This window comes from Equus asinus, chromosome 16 (genome assembly GCF_041296235.1).
Source record: "Equus asinus isolate D_3611 breed Donkey chromosome 16, EquAss-T2T_v2, whole genome shotgun sequence".
NCBI lineage: Eukaryota > Metazoa > Chordata > Mammalia > Perissodactyla > Equidae > Equus > Equus asinus.
The window spans coordinates 20,926,936-20,942,137 of NC_091805.1; the positions used below are offsets into that span (position 1 = coordinate 20,926,936).

The following is a 15,202-nucleotide window of genomic DNA, read 5'->3' on the forward strand; positions in this document are numbered from 1 at the left end:
ACAGGAGCCCAGGCTGATGGGCTGCAGATTACATGTCTTAACGTCTTCACTATTCCCATGAAACCTACATACTAACGTGGCAGAGAACTGAAAGGAAAGAACGGCTCAGGTTTCATTCCAATGCCAGCTTTGCATGAGGTCGCTGACTTAAATGCCAACCCCAGAGTTTGTTGAGGCTCCTAATCATCACTGAGAAGCAGAAAGTCACTCGCTCAGGGCCACACAGCCACAGGGTGAGCTGCGATTTTATCTCAGGTCTGTCTAGCTGGCTCCCACATCCATGCTCTTTCTACCACCTCAAGGCAACAAGCTCAAGGATGCTGCATCTGGCTTTGAGGCTGTCACTACAAGCCAAGGACTCACATTCTACAAGAGTTGGGGATCCCAGAATGAAGCCAGCACAGGAAGAACGTGTCTCCTAACTTTCACAGGCAACTCTCCAAGGGGAGGCCTGGGTAGGAGAGAACATGGTTTGTCCCAGGTGTGTCTATTAGCAGAGTTACGAGAACAACATTGTTCAATAAAATCTAAACAGACAGTACAGTTGGTAAAGCGACAATCATTTAAAATTGTTAAAAAGAGAGAAAACAATGTTTCCACAGATTCAGGGTGACCTTGAAAAAAGATTGTTCTTCCTGAAGGTGTTTTATCCAGCTGGAAGGAAAAGTATTTAATAAAAAGAAACATGAAAGCCAATGAAAAAAACACATGAGCATGAGACTGTCATGACTCCTCTATTAAAACGCCAGTCACAGCCACAGATACGCAAAAGACCGTGAGGGCCATTCTGTTCAGAGACAAGCTAAGCGTTAGGGTACCCACAGAAGTGAGTAAGTGCTGTCACTGCACGCGATTCTGGACTCATCCCACTGACCCCAGAAACGCCAGTTACATGGTCCTTAGTTTAAAAGTCAAATATAACTCTTGACATTTTTTGTAAGAAAAAAAGGTAACTAAAATGAGAATTTTAGCAAAGTATTCTGTGTGTAGACATGAATCACTCACAAACTTTAATGGTATTAACTGGATGAGCTTCCTGGCCTAGACTTGGTGTGAGCACACGAAGATAGCGTGAAGAAAAGGTGAGAAGAGGGGGGCAGAAGAAGGAAAATCTGGCAGGGGTGTGGCCAGGAGAGGCAGGGGAAAAAAAGGAGAGTCCCAGGATGAGGGTCGCGCTTAATTCAAATTCTACTCTTCATCAATAAATTTAAAATAGTTGATCCCTGAGACAGCTCAAGTATGAAATAAATCTATGCATGCAGTGATCGTAATCTCTGTAGTCATCGTCACCAATATTTATTGAATAATGTCTATATACTAGCCCCCACCTCTCCTCTACTGTTTTTAAGAAAGTGAGAAAACCCCCTTGGAGACCAGATAGTTAATAGAAATGTGATGTGAATTCTTCATTAGGTAGATGTTAAGAGAGATGACATTTTAAAAAAATAATAGTAGTTCCATATGGTATGATAAAAATAAATTTATTTGGGGAAAAAAAACATCTTTCCTTGCTTGACAAGGGCAAGTCCCCACCACAGTGGAGTTCAATTGTTAAAACGAGTGACCACGGCTAAGCTTCCTTCCACCTGTCGTGTGTACAATCAACCAGCGCAAGTGACGAGGTATCCACATGACCCTGTTTCCCCTTCGTCCCACCGACAATGCCAACAGTTGCTTCATATCATGCTGAAGAAGAAAACCACAGGAAAACAGGCCCAGAGATGTCTACTGCCAGAGGTCTTTTTGTTGCTTTAAGTGCGATCTTTAAATGGCTTAACAGTTCTCCAGCTTGGAGTGTCTAATTTGGTATTGCAAGCAACTGCATTTCTGTGGAGACCATGAATTAACAAACGTCTTCTAACCCAAGAATCCCTTCTAAAACAAACCCTTATTTGATGATAAACACAAATCTTTAAATACACAGCTTTAAACTTCACTGTTTTGCACACTCTGAAATGTGATTTTTTCCAACCCAACACTACGATGTCATAAATTAAAAGACTTAGACAGAATTCCATTATCACTGCTCTATTGCACTGATGCCCGGTCATGGACTGTGGTCTATTCTTCACCATCCAAGTTTATAAAAGGAACTGTGGAACTTCAGTGGTGGTAGCCAGCTGACAGTCCATTCTCTTTCCCACTCCACAATGAAATAAGACAGTATTTTTGGAAGTGCTGGTCCAAGCTGTCTGGGATTCCTCTGCATTGTCACTGGATAAGGAGGCTTGAAACTTGGTTATCTTTAGCAGAAGGACTTTAGTTAATAAGTATCAAGTGGTCATCACTTCCTTTCCTGTAATAGAAAGGGAGAGGAGGAAAGAGAAAGGAGGACAATAATTTAAAAATCTTTGGGATGGAACAGGAATACGCTATAGAACAGGTTTATATCTGCAGAGTCTATCGAAACCCCCCTGGGATCCTGGCTCTTTTTGATCTGACTGTTCAACTAAAACTACTCTCGCTAACTTCACCCATGACCTTGTTTGGTAACAGCCATTTCTGGTTTTATTTTTTGATACCCTTTTTTTCCCAAAACTTTCAACATCTTAGTTCTTCAGTTGATTTCCTTGGTGGACTTTCTCGTTCCATTTAATGCTTTCATTCCTCTTGATGGGCAGATCCCCCTTCAAACCAGGCATCTTCCTGACTACCCTTAGTGGACCTTCTGGCGAACGATCTGCTGATGTTGCTCCTTTCTTCTCACCACTCAGACCCAATCTCAACAATTAGTCTTCTAGTCCACCCCTTAAATCTTTCACTCGTTCCATATGGCTGCGCAAGAAAACATTTAACAACTTCCTGGGGCTTGTTGCGGTGCTAACCAAGGTCCAAAAATCAAACACCAAAAACCTATGCGTTGCTTTCCAGAATTCGCAACTACATTCTTTGAGGAATATTTTTTCTTTACAGTTAACTACATATTTGAAAAGCAATGATGAGAGACTTTCCTTATACAAGGTGCCTCTTAGGAGGCAGCTGCTTATTAAGCAAATTAATTTCCCTTTATCCCAGCCTCCATGGCAACAATTTAACGCTCTGAGAGAATGAAATGTGATTTGAAAAACTTAACTTTTCTCAGAAGACCTCATTTCATATTTACCAGACATTCTTTGGAAATGCTCAGTCATATCACTTCAAATCCCAAGATGCGGAATGAATTGATTAACGGAAAATACATCCTGTGGTTTTAAGTAGCAATTATGTTCTTCCCTCTTCTTTCAGGAATCTAGTTTAGAGAATTCTTCTCAAAAAACATGAGTAGGGGATACTTTGAGTTAACAACCCCTGACTTCAGATGAAAACAGACAAGGGTACAATTAACAAAACTATCGTCATCCGACCCCCATTCTAGTCCGCAAATCACTAGGTGGAGGCTTTGCCACTGAGGTCAAGGCCATTTTCATTTTCATAGGTGTCCTGACAAATAGCAAGCAAAGCACAGCTGGTCAGTGAAGAGCTTCTGTTGCATGTTTCCAACACAGGACACGGACAGCCTCCTCTTGAGCCAGTTTCCTGCTTTGCTCGGGCAAAGCTATCTGTATCACACGTTGTGAAAAGGGAAAATGCCTGTGGCATTGCCAGAGCTCCACCTCTAAAAACAAGAGCTTTGACCTGTTACTTTGGCTGCCTAAGAGCTCACCCTCTTGGCTTTTGGGGCATAAGTCATGCCTTCTCATAAGAGTCTCCTAATATTCCCAAGAGATTTCAACCATGTCATGTGGCTTTCTACCCTGTGTTATAAGAAACTATTCATTTCTAAGCCAATTTTAAAGTGGAAGGAAAGAAACGAAAGATGAATTATTTCCCACAATAAGCTGATTGCGGAGTGCAGTGTTAACCTCGGATGGACTCTTTGTTAAGGCAGCAGAGCAGCTCCTCTCGGGAGCATGGAGACCTGAGCAAACACAATACTGACCTCCTCAGACAGCAGATGCAGGATAGGAAGGCCGAGGACTCTTTCTGGCATTTTTCTTTGCTACTGCAGTCCTTCAGGAATTCCTGAAGATCCGTGTCAGGAAACCCATTCTGTTGGTATTTCTTTAAAAAGTACACAGTGTTGTTACCTTACTTATAGAGCATGAGAAAATGTTCCTTTAGTCAACAAACCAAACCCACCTTTACTAATATAAAACCTCCCACATTGCTAGCTCAGGTCCAAGAACCAATATTAACAATGATGAATCAATCTGTCAGTCCCAGAAGGCCAAGCCAGGGCCACCATGGGAACAGAGAACAATCCAAAGGAAAATGCTGAAAGCAAGCCAGGGTAGGGAAGGAGAGAGGCATGTTAATCAGGGCAATGAAGGAAATCGTCAAAAGTCTGAAGTTTTAATGCTCCTTGCAAGACCAGGTAAGACCTCTCCTTCCCCACACTGCCAATGTGGAATCTGCCTGGAAGTAATCTCTATTTCCTCTACTTTTATAGAAATTGGTCACTTAGTCGGCAGAGGCAGTAGGTTCTTCCAAGCAGACACAAAGACCCTGAGACCCCTCGCCTCACACTTAGTGAGGTCATCCACCACATCACCGAGGCATGGCCCACTCACAGGGACACTGCCACGTCAGAGCCAGGAACCCACCGGCAGGAGTATGGAGCCTCTCTCCATGCCCAGCCCACATGAACACTAATCTCCACCAACATACAAAAGGTGTTCAGGAGTACTCCCAAAGGACTGGCTTCTTCTGAGTTAGTCTGAGAATGGCTCAAGAAGGGGACAACACCCCAAGGCACATACATGGCACCCCTGGCCGCTCAGACACTGGCCCTGGAACAGGATTTTCCAAGCATGACCGTGTGCTGTGGGGGGATCACCACCTGAGACAGCCGAGCTTCCTTCGAGCCACAAATGAGTTAAATGGACCCAGTCTGAAAGGATACAGGACGCATCAGGTGGCTTGGACAGGTAGGAAGCTCAACAGCCACAAAAGCCTTAGCTTTCACAATGTAAAGGAAATCTGCACCACGCAAGTGGCTGTAGCACCCAGGGTGTAGGGGTGTAGGCCAGCACCTGGACAGTTGTCAAGATGGCGGTCCCCCTTACCACAGAAGCTGACTACTCAAAGCCCAAGTCCCAGGACAGCAGGTGCACCTGTGAGTGCTGAGACAGAGAGCCCAACTACTTGATTTACCAGACTCAGCCCATTCTTACCCAGTGCCTTTCTCTTTCCCACCACACCTCCAAACCAACCCACCCTCATCCGGGTGCCAGGGGCAATGTCCTAAATGCACATTTAAAACTAACCTCCAGCATCTGAACAGTTCCTTTTCTACAAAACCTGAAAATCTAAGTAAAACTGTAGCATTTTAAGTAAAGAAAGACTGTAGCATTTTCCTATGTTCCAATCTATACAGAATTTGCAGTATTTTGGGGGCAGCAAATATTGATAATTAGTTACCTTAATGGTGTCATAAGAATCTGTAATAAGTGCAATGAAAAGGCTGAGAATCATATATATAAAGAGACTGATGAAGGAATATAAATACAGGCGACTGAAGAGCCACACCAAGATGCTCTTCTTCTGGATTTGGGCGAAGGTTGCGAACATGTCATCACCGTTGACCAGAGAGAACAGACACTCAGCAACTGTGTCCAGATCTTCAAACTGCGGGAGGAAAGCAAAAGGTAGTGTTTGTGGGATAGTATCCTACAAAGCAGAGAAGTACCTAGTTAGCTTGTTTCGTTGGAGTCGTTGCTGTTGTCATTATTATGAGTAACATTCATTTCAAAACAGCTAGATACCACAAGAAGTAGGAAAACATCATTCAAAACTACCCCCCCCACACTCACAAAGACAGCCTCTTATTTCTGTTTTTTCCTTTGCATGTTTTATATATTTGTGGTCATATCATCTAACAATTTTGGATCCTGATTTTTTTTCTACTTAACATCGTCTGACGTTATTCATACTTGGAGAGCATTTGTCATCCAACGGACCATTCCTTGGAAATGTCAAATTTAACTATTTCCCTGTCACTGCACATCCCAAAAATGTTTGCTATTATAAAGAACAATGTACTCAACATTTCTAAGCAGTTTTTTACTGTTATGGGGTCTAAGCGATTAACATTTTTAAGGCTACAATCTGCCAACCGCTTTCTGAAAGACCTGTAGCTGTTGTCTTCAACACGAGCAAATATGGACATGCCTGAGACACAGTATGGGCCTGAGAAATGCTAAACAAATGGTTTCACTGTAGACTTTCCAACTACTGGTCTGGGTAATTTTGGCACATTAAAAACTAAAGATTACCAGAGGTGGGAAAGTGCTGAAGGATGAATGATCACAGCTGCTGCCTTCTAGGGAGGCAAGCTAATAGTGGACAGGCCACAACCAAGATATATAGTAACACCCAGTAGAGCTGGGGTGGGCTGTATAAGACAAGTGACCAGCAGAGCTAGGGCCTGAAGGCTGAGCAGTTCACCGGTGAAAGGAGAAAGGAAGGATGCGCTCAGTGAACATGGGTGCTGAGCCTCAGAAGTGGCTAGAGAGGCGTGTCTGTGCCACACTGCAAAGGGCCTTGTTTGGTCTTCTACACACTTCACATTAATACAGGCCATAACTGGAAACTAGTAAAAAATTTCAGGCAGAAGAGTGACATGATGTTTCTAAAAGGCAACCATGTGTTTCTAAAAGGTAACCGTGGCATGCGGAAGATCTAGAAGGGCAAAACCCAGGGGCAGGGATGTTAGTGAGAGGTGCGCGCAGGAGTCCAGGATCGCAAGGAGTCCAGGTGAGATGGGGAAAAGGAGGAGACTGAGGAGAGAATAAGCCTGGGAGGGGACAAAGAGAAGCGACTGATAACGGACTCAGTTACAGATGAGGCGAATTTGAGGTGCTGGGCAGAAGCGTGGATATGAGAGAGTCGGTTGGAGGCGTCCATGTGGGGGTCAGAAGCCGAGCAGAGGCCAGAGTGGAACACCACTTGAGTCAACCACTTACCCAGCCTTCCTGGCTTAAGTGGTTGACAAATTCCTGCCATATCAACCAAAAACAAACAGCAGGTGCTTACTAAACTAATATCTCTAGGGCCAGAGGGTTAAACACTAGATGAAAGTGAAACACTTCTATCTAAAGAACAGCAATGACCTAATAGGCAAAAGACAATACAGTTTTCAGAAACACAGATAGAACAGGTACTGTATATTTTTGAACCAAATTCTGTCCTTAGCAGTGGGGGCTGTATGTCCACTTAGTCAGTGTGGCTTTGAGGATGGCCAAGTCCCTGATGAATGTCTGTGGGACATCTCCACTTGGAAGTCATGCTACTAATTCACATGCAAGAAAATAAAACCTCCCACCACCCTCACCCTGAAAATCAGCTTTCCTTCCAAATTTCCCTATTTCCAACAGTGATTTCAATCTCCTACCAAAGAAACATTTACTCCAAAATAATCAAGTACTTCAAACTATGTGTTGAGTTGATTAATCTTCCGCTCTCTTTGGTCTTCTAAGGTCTGTCTGTCTATTCCTATGATGTTTCTCTGATCCACTCACTTACACTCCACTTGTGACTCACTTGTCAACACTTATGTCTGGATTACTACAGAAACCTCCAAGGCAGTCTTCACAGCAAACTCTACTGTCCAGCCTCAGCTGCAGCAAAGTCTAAACTTCATAGAATATAGCCTTCAGGTCATTTCTCTTGCCTAAGAATATACAAAGTCTGGATGCAAAGTAAAAATCCAAACCAAGAAGGTTGGGATAAGTTCCTCTCTTACGCGGCCTCATTCTATCTCCTCATTGTTAAAATTAACATCCTGTGCGTGTCTCCTCCCACACCACCAGGCCCATTTCTCCACCTTTTCCTCCTGGGATTTATTCTCTTCACCAAGTATTTCTTCTCCTCTATGTCCAAAGCCAACATTGAAGGGTTATTTCAAAGTCTACGTCGAGACAGACTGCCCTGGCAGCTCTAGTTTCTTCTCTGTTCTCTGTGTCCGTATGAACCACAGAGGAAACTACTGGATCGTCTTCTAATTAGTTTTACACACACTTCTCCATACCCCAACGAGATAGCAAACACCATGTCCTACCCTGCCTGCTCCATGGCTGGATGCACGGGGTAGTCTGTAACCAAAGGAGAGTGCACAAACGTCCCCCAGGCAAGGAGCGTGCCCGTGCCTTTGCTGCATCAGTAATGACTCGGAAGAGCTGGACTAAAGCTGCACTCCACAGAGACCTGGAGGAACATCTAGTTGAGCAAATCACTTAACAATATGCAGATTATTTAGCAGTAAGACAAGTAGTTCTCAGTAAGTATTTTCCATCCTCTCCACTAGCCATAAGACAATGAGGTTAAAACTGGGGTTCTGTGGACATCAATTACAACTCTGACAGTACCATTAATAATTCATATTTCTCCTAGTTTCTTTTGGAAACTGGCCAATTCCCTTTTTGGTTTTAAGAACCCCTAACGGTCTGTGCTTCAGGTTCCAGAACTGCAAACAGCCAGTTGGTCCATACATATCAAACTCATTCCTTAGTTTCTGGTGCAGTGACTTAGGACCAGTCCAGACACAATACCTGTCTCAACATGAATGTTATTCACAACCATTATATCGCCCTCTCCTCTATACATGAGAGATTGACTTCAACCCACCAAAAGGATAAAGCAGAGACCCAATAAGGTAAGTGACTGGTACACACCCTCTCGTTTTGTACAAGTAGTGGCTCCAAATCAGAGTCAGTTTCAGTGGCCAAAACCCACAGGAGAAGTGAACTTTAAAAACATCGAAGATAAGGAGAAATAAGGTCCTAATGTGCCTCCAGCCTAGAAGGACTGCATTCATGGGGAATTGCTTTGGTTCTCATGGGCTCACAAGCCCCTGGAAAGCAGGTACTGCTCTCTCTCTCTGTTTCTTATTCATTCACCAAACTTGCTGAGCCCCTACCATGTTCTATGCACCACGCTGGACACAGGGGTTGCAAAGAGCAATAAGCCATAATCACTGCCCTCCAAGAACTTGGTCCAGAAGAAGCCGACAACGTTTGGTGCACAGGAGACATTTAAAAACTATTAAATGGGTATTTCCATAAAGAGTTCCTGTAGGTTCCACAAATAATTTTGTGATCAAGCCAAAAAGAACTTTCACTGGAATGAAAACATAACCTGCAGTGGCTTATGTCCGAGAATGACAAAAAAATTTGCTTCAAGAGCTGGTGCTAACAATCCCACACAACATCCAGGTAAAATGGGTTAACTGGCTAAACGTCCTTCTGAATAAGAGAGGTGCTGGGCTAAAACTAGAGGCCTCGAGAGCACGAAGACGTGATGCAGGTTCTGCTGAGCTTTTTAGCAAAGTCCAGCAATTTTTCAATGTCTTGGTCTTCTCATTTGAAAAATGGGCACGATGCAAGACCATGATTTATTCCTCACAGTAAAGAAGTCCTCTGAAAATGTAAAAGTCACATTAAAGTAATGTTCTTCCAAACCTCATCTTGAATTATGAAACATCAGCAGTCTCTGCGCCCAGACATTTGAGAGGGCGTTGTGCCAACGTCCATTAGCGCTGGAATCCACATCGGCGGGACACGTCTTGTATCTTTACTCTCTTCAGTTGAACTACTAAAATCTGATGTCCAACAGGAAAACAGGAAGCTCTAATGTGGGACTCTTGCTGCAAACAGCAGGGTAAAATTCTAGTTTGCCTGATACCTCCTCTTTAGAGTGTTTGTTTAAAGAAAGAGCTGGCTTCTGCACCCAAGGTTACTGTGATTCTAGAAATCCTGGAATATGCTTGCTGTGGTGCTCAGCTTTTCAAGGCTTCAGGTAATACTGCAGGTTCTCTGATTCAACAGACACTGACTTGGCAGAACCTGAAAATTCTAGGAGTCTGGATTCATTTGGGGGGAGGGGTGCAGGGGCAGTAAACATTTCTAACTTCAGACTCAAAGAAGCAGCAATATGGAGAAGGAAAGCACAAAAGTCCAGCACCACATGAAAGGTTTTCTCTGTCCAGTGACTAGTGCATTCACTGAACTAACTCAACTCTGCATTTCCCCAATATATGAGCCTGGCCAGAGATGGGAAATAGATGCCATAAACAGGCTTGCGAGGCAACCCTGGAGATAGCCCTTACCCCTCTGCTCCACCAAGGGAGAAACGGAAGGCTACGCTAAGTGAGAGATACAAGGCTAGAGGTCCAGCGTTCCAGATGGTAGCCACTAGCCACAAGTGATTCCTGAGCATTTGATATGTAGCCAGTCCCAATTGAGATGCACTGTCAGGAGAAAATACACACCAGATTTCAGACTTAGTATCAAAAAACACAGAATGTAAAATATCTCAATGTTTTATACTGAGTACATGCTGAAGTAATATTTTGGATACATTGTGTTAAATAAAACATATATTAAAATCAATTTCATCTGTTTCTTTAATTTTTTTAATGTGGCCACTAGGAAATTTTAAGGTACACACGTGGCTCCCATCCATAGCTCTCATATTTTCACTGGACAGTGCCGGTCCAGAACATCCTACTCTCACCGGATCCTTTAAAAGGACAGACCTGAATATATAAAAATGAAGTCAGACTCACAAAGCCAATAACATCATTTTGCACAAGGCAACCTTGACACACGTTGAGAGAAATAAGACTGACTCATGGCTCTTGTCTCACAGAAGATCTATTCTTGGGTCAAACTAAATGCTCTTTTGTAAGGTCTGCCTTAGATAACACCAAGAGGAGCCCTACAGGGTGCTGGTCAGAGCCTGTGTATTGGGGTCAGGCAGACCTGCGTGTGAATACTATCTCTGCCATTTACTAGCTCTGTCACCTCAGGAAAATTAGCTGACATATTAAGACCGATATTTGCTGTAAAAGGATAGTAATATTTCCCCACAGGGCTACCGGGAAGGTTAACGCAGCAAGTGAGGTGAAGAACTTGAGCACCGTACCTATCCAGCACACAGCACTTGGGAATGGTAGCTATTTTAGTAAAATTCAAGCAGTATTACCCGAGCATCTTGCAGAATAATAATGGGAGAGGGCAAAGGAGATAGAACCACTTATCCTGAGGCCTTGAGCCAGGGAATTAAAGCTCAAATCCTCAGCCTCAGTATTTATTCAGCACAGTGCAACACTGCCCTCTAGTGACAAAAATGTGGAGAAGCAGTCAGAGCATGAGGCACGTAAGGAAGAAAAACGTCGATTTTTCTGGGCACCAAGACAGGAAGTTCTCCAGATCAGAGAGATCATATCAAAGAACAATTTTTACTCATGAGTTATCTTTAAAGCAGTGGCATGGAATTGGAAGCGCAATAAGATTACCGAGATTTATTATTAACCCAGAAATTGTCACTTTGCTAATTATACAGTTTCTCAAATAGGAAAACAGTAGTTCTCTTTGGGCATATTAGACATAACACTTCACGAGGAGAAAGCCTGAGTGTGTGCTAAGTTACTAGGATTTATTTCAGTTGGACAACACAGAAAGTTTGAGCTTTGTGGATTGCTCACTTTTTGTGAATGGATTGTAAACCAGATTTGATCACGTTTTGTTTAATGCAACCATCAAGGTCAAACTGAAGGCTGAGCTGTTACACAAGCTTCAGTACAGTCCTTTGCATTTTTACCTCTTTTCTCCTTGCAGAGCATCTAAGCCAAGATATCAGTACCCTGGGCTGCAGAGAAGACTAAATGAGAGAGACAAGAGAAGTGCTTCGCCCAACCCACAAGCATCAAGAGTTAGCTGCTATTATTTTAATTTTTGTTGTTTCTGTTGTTCCAACTGCCAGAGGCCCACGGAAGAAAAACTATAAGATAAAATAATTCCTTTTGCCTTTTTTCGGTTTGAAAATAAGGCCTACCTAGTTTCATTTCCTGGTGTATCTTTCAGTCAAATTTATCATTTTAAAGCAAGAACATCTGAACGTAGCTTTGAGGTCCCTGAGATTATGATGCTGACTGAAGCCCAGTAATAGTTTCTAATTCAGATACTGATCTTTAATAAGGCACTAAGATGACACTAATCAAAATTTCCTACAAAGACAAGATGTGTTATCATTTTAATCATAAACCTGACATGGTCATTCTGGGAAGTCTCTGTCCACCTTCATTCTCCTCAATTAATTTGGGTGAAAACCCTAATACTTTAAGTTAGAAAGATTTTCTACTAATTTTCCTCATTTAATTTTCATTTTTATTATAGTGATCTCATGTCCAAAGGTTTCTTATTTGATGATTGGTTGGGTTAATATGTGACCCCAAGCCATCCCAGACTGTGAAATATGCTCTCTATTCTCTTGCAGTTCTCATTTCAATATCCTGAAGTCACTTTAACATGCTGAAAAGGAAAAGAAAAAACCGATGCGAAGATAGGTGCTTACTGACATCAGGGGTACATGCTGGAGAAAAGGGGGAGGAAGGTAAGTGCTGGAAGCCCACCTTTAAGGGTCTCGAGTGCCTGATGTGTGGAAGGAAGAATTAGTGCTACACACCTTGTCATGGTATGGTCCTAAGACAATCCAGCCACAGAACGTGTAACCCAGATAGATCATTCCTGCACACGCGCAGAAGCGTAGAACTTTTGGCAATGAGGCTTGCATTGTTAAAATGAGCACCTGAAAAAAATCAACAGGAAGGGGGAAATTAAAAAGTGGCTTACTAGACCCCAAAGGAGAAATGAATCCCAATCCCAGTGGTCCTACCCCATGCCACATGCTTACATTATATGCTTGGAAATAACCCAGGTATCTGATGACTCCAACCCAGACCAACAGTGTAGACGTTCCAAGCAAAATGCTGCACAGATCGTAATTTGTGAGATTCTAAGGAATGAAAAACAGACATGTGAGTAAAATATTCTACTCCACTCAGCTTATTAACCTCACTTTAAATGGACCAGAAAAGGATGGACAGCCTGCCTCTCTGTAGGTGATACTAAGAGTTTTTAAACTGAAGAAGAAAATAGTAACACAAACCCTAAGGTGTTTCTCATTTCCTTGTAGTATTTCAATTGGTTGAACTGATTTTTCATTCAAATAATATCCTGAAGTAGAATTGTACTTACCACTGACCTAGGCATTAAAGAATATAAACTAAGGGTGTTTGTTAAATATCAAACAATACCATTCAGCTACTTTTGAAAGAAAGCTCGAACATGGTGTGCTGACACAGTTCCTGCTCTCAAGGACCTCTAGGTCTAGTTGAGAAGACAAACACTCAAACACAATTCTAATCTAATACGCTAAGTGCAATGAGCCACACAATGCCCAGCTTGTCACAAAGAGCTTCCCATGGGCTTGACCCCAGAGCGGAGCTGGGCCTGGAGGATAGGCTAGGAGAGAGCACTGCAGGTAAGTGGACAAAGGCTGAACAGAGGTCCAGTGCTGAGAGCCAGCAAGATGTCCTAGAGATGAGTACTGATGGCAGAGTGAGAGCTAGAGCGGGAGAGAAAGGCAGAGCCAGATGACAAGAGCCCTAGAGTTCACACTGAAGGGAGACCACTACATCCCAGAGGCAGAAAGGATTGTAACAACAAGATAGATACTTCCAGAGAAATGACTCTGACAGCTGTATGGATGGATCTGAGGGGTATAAGGCTGAAGGTGGGACACCACTGAGGAGACTGCTGTAGCAGCCCAGGCCAGAGAGGAAGACGCCTGAAGGAAGCCAGAAGGAGTCGGGATGGACAGAGGGAGGTACTTCAGTGGTCAGGAGGTAGGAGGTAAGATTTGCTGACTGACAGAATACCATGGAGGGGAGAACAGTTGGGTGAAGGAGGAGTCAAGACTTAGTCCTGAGATTAAATCAACTAAGTTTCACCAAGTGTCAGGCGCCTAGTAGGCACTCAAATATTCCTGTCCTCACCCCATCCATCAAAGCACCCATCGGTCACAGATGGGCACCACTGGCTCTTGACAGGGTTGATTCATGGGGCAGCTGCTTCTTTTGCAACTTAAAAAAAACAATGAAGCCCACCCAACCAACCAATCTTCTCAAGCTTCAGATCCTATTCTGAAGATGCTGCCGAGTTTCCGGGATTCCTAGGAATATCATCTTCCACGGAACATCAGCTTCCTCATTTTCCCTTCATGAGAAATCAGGTCAAAGGAGGCTTCCACTTTACGGGTGTGAGAGAGAGAACACATGAGCATCAAACTAGTCTCCACAAGGATTTTGTATCCTAAAGTAGCTGAGGTCGTGCAGAAGAACAGAAAGAACAAAAGACTTAAAATGGGTTGTCCCTCACCTTTGCTTTAATTTCCATTTTCAATATGGAGCCAATTATTGTCATTAGGTCGCTGATAATCACCAGGACATACCACCCATTGATGAACTCCCATCGGTCGGCGTTACACACATGTCGCTTGTACTTCTCCAGGAAGAAATTTAGAAATCTCTGCAGCAAACATTTTAAAAAGCATTTCTTACAAACCACACTGCCCTCCAGAAGGAGAAGACAAGCGTGAAACAGTGCTCTTGCCTGTAAGATGATTCGGCATCACTACCTTTTCCAACTTGCCGGATCCACTTCCAGGTTGGAGATTATGGCCCACATTGCCCCCATAATCCACCCCAGCTAGAAAGAAGCATCCAAGTGCCTGCTAAGCTAACCCAAACATGAAATGCTCATGCTCTAACTCCAACAGACTCCTGTCATAATGGCTAACACACCGTCCATTCCAAATACTTCACATGTTATCAACTCACTCAACCAGACAACCTGGGAACTAGGCACTATTGGCCCTGTCTTCCAGAGGAAGGAATGGAGGCACAGGGAAGCTAAGCCAGGCTTGGAGCCCAGGCAGTCCAGCTCCAGAGTGTGAGCTTCCAATGTCCCCTACCCCGACTTTGGCAGAACCAGGACCCCAACCTCAGATTCAGAATACCAAGGGACCTGGGGGGCAGGTAAGAAAAGTGAATATTTACAAAACAAGTTGACAAAGGTCAAGAATAAGGAAAATAGAAGGTAGACTATTGCTCCACAAATGGTATTCTGATGGCTTTCTATTCCTCCTGGCCCCAGTCTGCACGGACACACACGCCATAAACCAGAATAAGATTTGTGGAGAGCTGGAGTATATATTCCCAAGAGCCCTGGGGGTAAAAAGGTAAAATGAAACTCGGAGGAGAATTTTTAAACTATTTAAAAAATAGAATTAAGTATTTTATGCTTCATTATAACCCATTTGCCATGCCTCCCTGTCAAAATGAACTCTGATTTGAAGATAAAAGAAGAAACCCACACATGCT

The 15,202-nt window shown here is 43.3% G+C and overlaps 1 protein-coding gene across 17 annotated transcripts in view; it reads right to left on the reverse strand.

The window, feature by feature from the left end:
- Positions 1-1,461: 1,461 nt before the first annotated feature.
- MCOLN2 (mucolipin TRP cation channel 2) overlaps positions 1,462-15,202 on the reverse strand; it is a 49,358-nt gene continuing 35,617 nt past the window's right edge. For 13 of the 17 annotated variants that reach the window (XM_044749232.2, XM_044749230.2, XM_070486739.1 and 10 more), the window contains exons 9-14: positions 14,199-14,348; positions 12,673-12,774; positions 12,445-12,567; positions 5,401-5,607; positions 3,920-4,041; positions 1,462-2,296 (exon numbers count right to left, since the gene is read on the reverse strand). In XM_044749232.2, the coding sequence (XP_044605167.2) occupies positions 2,260-2,296; positions 3,920-4,041; positions 5,401-5,607; positions 12,445-12,567; positions 12,673-12,774; positions 14,199-14,348 (741 nt within the window). In that variant the 3' untranslated portion in view covers positions 1,462-2,259. The remainder of the gene's footprint in view (positions 2,297-3,919; positions 4,042-5,400; positions 5,608-12,444; positions 12,568-12,672; positions 12,775-14,198; positions 14,349-15,202) is intronic. The other 4 variants (XM_044749235.2, XM_044749234.2, XM_070486742.1 and 1 more) reach the window with 1 other exon arrangement.